General features: G+C 36.3%; 1 protein-coding gene across 1 annotated transcript; it reads left to right on the forward strand.

Annotated features, from left to right (window-relative positions):
• Window positions 1–587: 587 nt before the first annotated feature.
• On the forward strand, window positions 588–5,465 carry LOC149550818 (receptor-like cytosolic serine/threonine-protein kinase RBK2). The gene is made up of 11 exons (XM_089786382.1): window positions 588–981; window positions 1,337–1,446; window positions 1,530–1,648; window positions 2,417–2,565; window positions 2,688–3,212; window positions 3,311–3,565; window positions 3,896–4,053; window positions 4,180–4,259; window positions 4,354–4,489; window positions 4,798–4,947; window positions 5,065–5,465. The coding sequence occupies exons 1-11, from the start codon at window positions 828–830 to the stop codon at window positions 5,128–5,130; spliced, it is 1,902 nt and encodes a 633-aa protein (XP_089642508.1). The 5' UTR covers window positions 588–827; the 3' UTR covers window positions 5,131–5,465.
• The last annotated feature ends 1,388 nt before the right edge of the window (window positions 5,466–6,853 follow it).

Here is a 6,853-nt window from a genome sequence, read left to right on the forward strand (position 1 = left end):
ATAGTTTGTAGAGCCCACGCAATATGCCAATCTCAAGTTCTCAACAATATCATTAACAATGTCACAAATTCTGCCACTCCCAATAGAACTTCAAACAATTTTAAAATGTGAAAGAAAAAATTTACTCAACTCATGGTGAAATGTGTGATTAGCTTTCAGAACTTCAGTGGAAATCATGATTTCTAAGTAGATTGCAGAGTTGTCTTTTTTGATACTCTAAAAAGTAACCCTTGATTTCTTAAGTTGCATTATGCATTCAAGGAATATCTCTCCGATGGGTCCTCAACTCTATGATTAAAGTGAATTCCTATATGTGGGGACTGAAATTTATGTACTCTCCACCCCTTAAAATTGTTCATAAACTTTCAATTGTTTATTTTTGACATTAAGCCGAGATTTATTCGAAAGAACTTTGCTTGGCACTGCGGCATCACCAAACTTCTCAAAACATTTCGTACAAACTATGATCACCAACAATCATCATTCGTATAAAAGACAACTGCGTTGGAATGATAATTTTGCTCATGAGGATTAGTTAAATGGTTGCCAGTCAGCTTTTATGACCACGCAAAGTAAAATAAAGTAAAGGTTTTATCAAACTTTTGCCCAGCTGAAAATGAATGGGGTGATTCTGCTTACTTTCAATGCCCGTCTTTTTCTTATACAACTTTACTTGTAAAGAAGGGGAGTAAGTAATGAAGTATGGTCTTGATTAGCAAGCACAATCATTGTTGTTCTCATTGTAATATAATTAAATTTATTCATGGAGCGCACTTTTTATAACTTAGAATTTGTTGAGATGGTGAGGCGGAAGAGCAAGAGCAAAAATGGAGATGAAATCATCCTCATCTTCAACACCAACAACAGCTCTGGTGGTGGTTGGGGTTTCACTGCAAGAGGAAGAGAGCAAAGAAGTTCTGTCATGGGCCATGAGTGTGGCAGCTTGCCCAGGTGACACCCTTATTGCGCTCCATGTAATTGGTAAGCAAAATCTGTCAACTCCTTGCTTTTTACATATAAGTTCATGTCATTTCAGTTGTAAATATAAAAACACACACTAAAGCTCAACTTATTTAGAAAATTGCATTGAAAATAATGCTTCGGAAGCACTAGTAACTGATTTTTTCTCCAAATCGAAATGGACCTAAAAACAAAGCCTGTAACCCCAGAATTTTGTTAGGACAAAATATAAAGATAACAGTGGAAATATTTGGAGCCCGGTAAGTTTTGATTGTAGAGATTTATTTAGTGTCCCATTCTTAACATATTTTACGAAGTGGCCCTTTTAGAAAACTGAGGTGGAAGGTCTTGCTTTCGTTGCGTTTGATATTTACAGTCGAAAAGCATGGCAGAGAATCACAGTTCATGAAATTCAGGATTGATAATGCGCGTGCTATTCTGATCAAGTTGTTGGGATCCTTCATGGACCTTTGGCAAGCTAAACAGGTAGGTTTATACTCTTAGCTCTGCACTTTTGTCCAAAAAACAATACTCGCCATAATTTCTCATGGTTTCAACCACAATGTCAGATAAAAGTGGAGGCTAAGGTACTGGTCCATAGCAGTCTCGAAAAGGCTATAGTGAACGAAGCAGCAACTTCAGGAGCATCATTTCTTGTCCTAGGAGCTTCAACATATCAACTGACCAGGTGAGTAGTTATACATTTTAGCTTCTTTTTCTTAAACAAGCATTGTTCTGGAAGACAGCTTCCGAAGCACATTTTGAACCACTGGTTCATCATCAGGATGAATCGGTAAGAAAGCAAAGTAGAGCTCCTCATACAACCAACAATCAATGAAGACTAGAACTTAAGAGCAGATGTTGTGTTGAAGGTAGTACCCTTTGGTCTAAAAATGAAAGAAAGTCTAAACATGATATGTTTCCTGCTGCATTTTGACCCTTATGGGTTGTATTGAAATTAAATGCAAATGATGTGTACTTTCTTTTGAATTGAAAACCCTACTTTGATCACGATTGTTGTGTGTGAAAGAGTGTTAGTGCAAAAATATATTTCTAGTAATTACTAGGATCAAAAAACGAAATGAGCTTTAATGCAGAAATATCTTCCTAGTAATTACTCGAACAAACTGAAAGTCTAAAGATATATGTTTCTCACTGCAGTTTATCCCTGATCGGGGGCTGTACTGAAATTGAATGCTAATTGATGTACGATTTCTTCTGAATTGAAAACCCTTATTTCATGATTGTGTGTGTAAAAGAGCTCTGGTTCAAAAATACTTTCTTAGTACTTACAAAGAAGTTTCATAATTCTTGGCGATGTCTTTTGGGGTAAATTTTAAAAATTTGAACTGTAATGTCTGTGCAGTTGTTTTATAAGCTGTTACGATTAATTTGTTGGCCTTGTATTATGAAAAAAGTATCTTAAAGTCCTACTTTTGTGAGATATGGCATGCAGCCCTTCCATAGGAGTGACAAAAAAGTATTGTCTGAAACATGCCCCAGCTGGATGTGCAGTAATAGTTGTCAAGGACAGAAGAGATGTGCCTCTGCAAAAGCTTTTTCCTAGGATTCCAGAAATAGATTGTTCTGGAATACTTCAAGAAGGTATTGAAGGGTGTACCCTTTATTATTGCCGCTCTGAATCAAGATGAAGTTCTAAATAACTCTAGCTTGTTATTGGAAAAGTATGTTTTGCCTCCAATTTATTTCATTTATGTGGTTCGCAGGCAACCCCTGGTTCAATTTGAAGTGGCCTGCAAAAGACGTTAGGAAGACCCTAGGTTCTTTACAGAAGAAACTTCTGTCCAAAATTCAATCTCGGGGAGAAGAAGAATTCAGAGACCACATGAATGAGAGAGATGAAAGCTTCCAAGAACAACAAGACAAACATTCCCCAAGAGGAGTTCTGGAAGCACCATCACATTGCTTGGATCAAGAAGAATCATTTTCTTCAGAGAGTTCAATTGGGTCCTCTTCTTTTAGGAATGATGTAGATGACAGATCCTTTGAAGAGAGTCCCCATAACTGCTTCAACTTTTGGACAACCGCTAGTATGCAATCAAATAAGTTTTTGAAACTTTTCTCTTTACCTTTTGGCCATTGCACCACACAAATAACTTTAACCACCAAGAACCCTAGGAACAGAGAAACTTTTGAGGAAAGGAAAGCATATGAAGAGATATCATGGAAGTCATCATGGAAATGTTTCTCCTTTAAGGAGATTTCCTATGCCACCGACAATTTCAATTCTGGTAAGTTTCAAACATCATATCTAAACTATTGAATACGTATACATTTGCTGATCCTTGTAAATTATGATGAAATCAAAAGTTATTTTGTTGTGCTGCAGATAATTTGGTGGGTAAAGGCGGCCATGCAGAGGTTTACAAAGGAATCCTATTGAATGGTCAGGCTGTAGCAGTGAAACGAATGGTGAATGGAGCCACAGATGAGCAAAAAGAGAAAGACTTTCTTACTGAGTTGGGTATCATTGGACACATTCACCACCCAAATACAGCTTCTTTGCTAGGTTGTTGTATAGAAAATGGTCTGCATCTTATCTTTCACTTCTCTCCTAATGGCAGCTTGGATTCTTATCTACATGGTAAGCTTTTTCACAAGTTAAATAGTTCATCTATAGCTATAGTTCTTTTAATACGATTGTCCTGTGTCTTTATAGAAATATAGCCTGAATTGTTTTAACCTGTAGAACCTAGGTGTCACACTTATTTCTTCTAAATGTCAGTACAATGGCTTAGGGTCCTCAAAATGGTCATACTATGGTTTCACTGCCACTTGCATTCATGATGCCAAGGTAGTTAAAACTCAATATTTTTTGAAATAGAAAGCAGTTCTTTTGAGTATTGAATTGTAAACCGTTGCCTTTCTCTTTTAATTATCCTGCAAGTGACGATGTGAAGTGTACTATTATCAGATACAAATACTCCAGTCCTGGAGTGGTCAATACGATACAAGGTGGCCATTGGAATAGCTAGGGGACTGCATTATTTGCACAAACGTTGCCAAAGGCGAATCATTCACAGGGATATCAAAGCAGCCAATATTCTTCTAGATAGAGAATTTGAGCCTCAGGTAACCAAATTTGCCATTCTAGAGTTGCATGATCCTTGATATCTAGTGATGGTTAAAAGCAACTTCAAACTTATATAAATGAATATTCATTCAGTTGTTTGGATCCTTTACTGGTCTCTGCTATAGATTTCAGACTTCGGATTGGCAAAATGGCTTCCAAGGCAATGGACCCACCACTCTGTAACTCCCATTGAAGGAACTTATGGGTAAATTAAGCATTTCCATCATCCTGTGCTTTGTAACTTGCAACTCACACAACTTTTCTCTTGTCGCTTTCTAAGGGTGCAACATTTTGAGCAGATATCTAGCACCAGAGTATTTCTTGCATGGGATAGTTGATGAGAAAACTGACGTGTTTGCTTTTGGAGTGTTGTTGCTGGAAATTGTGTCTGGTAGGAAGCCTTTTGATGCTTCAGAGCAGAACATTCTAATTTGGGTGAGTACAACAGAGCTCCTTAACAATGAGCTTCCAAAATGACAGATATAATAATTATGTTAAAGAAAAATTTATGTGGCTCAATGTATGATTATTGAAGAAAGAGTCAATGAAGACTTCCAGTTCTGTGCACTCTTGTTTTTGGGTTTATAATTAGTAATCTTCTTGTATGTCTCGCTACTGACAATTTGGGTAAGCTTCTTAACCCCCCATCAGAGGATTTTAGTTTGACTGAAACATCAGTACGAAAGATCACGTCCAAAAATTCTCTTTTGATTATTTTGAATGTTTCATTATATGGTATGCAGGCAAAACCATTGTTAGAGTCCGGAAACATTAAAGAACTAGCAGATCCAAGGCTTGAATTTCAATATGATACTGTTGAGATCAAGAGAGTGCTTTTCACAGCATCCCTGTGCATAAGGCATTCAGCAATCTGGAGGCCATCTATGAGCGAGGTCTATCTTCATTGCCAAATATAGATTTCAGCTTTTTATGACAAAATCCCAAATGGACGCTGCTTGCCATTTGCATTTCACTACATTAGAATTGATTGCCAATTGTTTTTGTTTCAGGCTCTACAATTGTTGACAGACGGAAAAAGCCTTCTTAGAGAAGACTATTGGAGAATACCTTCATGAAAAGATGGTGCATTTGATGACTACTGGGATGAACTGCACAACTTAAGACTTACTGCCCAAAAATAAAATGAAAAGATGCAGAATGAGATTAAGTTCCAACTTAATCTAATGCTTCAGAAAAAAAATAACTCGGAAATTTAGTGAAACCAGTTTTAAATTGGAGACTTCTGAATTTTACAGGCTAAAGTCGATCTGCAGTGTAAATTAGTGCATCAACCTAGATTTTGTTTGTAAATTTTATGGTTACAATCTGTCCAGACAAAATACTCCCATTTAATAATTTTCCTATATGTAATCAAAGTATGTCAATTCAAAAGATTTATAAGTTTCTGAAATTTTGGAATTTCCCAATTTTATGCCCTCCCTTCTGCACTTCCTAGTTACACAAATTGAGATAATTTCATAGATATAGTATAGTGCAGATAAATAGTGAAATGGACCAGATTTATAGATTAGCTAAAGACTAAAAATGAAGAATACAGATGGAATAAAATTATGAATCTAATACTTTGATTGATAGGGAAACTAGTCTATTAAACATGAATGCGGAGTTGTTAGAAAGCATTCGATATGGCTTATGTTCATCTCAGAGGTTCTGAAACCTCGATAATAATAGATCTTATAATCATCGATACCCAGACCAATGATGAAGTTGCCACAATTATCTATGTCCGAAATGTGACTATGATTCTATAGGGCTGTGCACTATAATCACATAAGAGCTGCGTGTACCATATGGATCCACCATATATCTCAGTTCTGCTCTAACTTGCAACACTATTGGAAGTAATGTGGTATTTTGTATATGTGGAAGCTAGCAACTAGCTGTATGAAACCTTTTTCACTGTCGCACCTATGATGGAATGTATCAACAGCAACCAGTGATCATATGGAAAACATTATCATGCTCTAATAGCAGTGATTTATACTATGGATTGTTCACAACTATTAAAGCACTCCTTATTTGTGCAGATAACAACCACAAATTTAATATATTTATGTCCAAGAAGAGTGCAAAACTACTCCAAGAGTCACATCGCCCCTTCAGCACAAATATAATATCAATATCAACCTGGAATTTCAACAGCTTAGCCCAATGGTCACTCTCATATGAAATCACTCCAGGGAATTGTAAATATCCCAGACCCCTCGGGTTTATTGATCCATAGACCCAAAACCCCAACAAAGAGTGGAAATTGAAAAATAGAATGTTTGAACAATTTGCCTCCTCCTCCTTGTTTGGCCTCTCTTAAATAGAGTTTTCCTCCAGGACATAACTCTTCAGATTTGCTTCATCACCGTTGACTGGTATTTGAGAGATTACTTAAAATATATTTTAAGAGACATTTTTAACTTATGTTCACCTGAGTTTCCTGCATGGGGACAGGGACGGTGGGACGGGTTTCTGGGACGGCAAATTTTTTTGGTGATTTTGGTGAGGGGGGAGGGCAAACTGGGAGAAAATTTTAAAATATACACTAAATATTGCAAATATACATGTCATTCATATGAAACTAAGCACAAAGCATGTCATTTAAACATTATAGAACCTTAACATACACCATTTGAATGCTATCTAGGAAATAATAACTGATTTCAGTACTTAATTGTCAATATGCATATCAATATGTGAATAAAAATATTTAAATATAAATTTAGTAGTGAACAATATCATAAAAATCGAGAAATCTAAATATGCCCAAAGGCTAGAGGGCTGTCATAA

This window comes from Cupressus sempervirens, chromosome 6 (assembly GCF_028749045.1).
Source record: "Cupressus sempervirens isolate cs-2001-9-10 chromosome 6, ASM2874904v1, whole genome shotgun sequence".
NCBI lineage: Eukaryota > Viridiplantae > Streptophyta > Pinopsida > Cupressales > Cupressaceae > Cupressus > Cupressus sempervirens.

Excerpts from the sequence above, each read along its gene's own strand:
- LOC149550818 (XM_089786382.1), top strand. The coding sequence starts at position 828 with ATGGAGATGAAATCATCCTCATCTTCAACACCAACAACAGCTCTGGTG. Across the intron at positions 1,447-1,529 it reads ACCTTTGGCAAGCTAAACAG|ATAAAAGTGGAGGCTAAGGT; the intron begins GTAGGTTTATAC and ends CCACAATGTCAG. Across the intron at positions 4,054-4,179 it reads ATAGAGAATTTGAGCCTCAG|ATTTCAGACTTCGGATTGGC; the intron begins GTAACCAAATTT and ends TCTCTGCTATAG.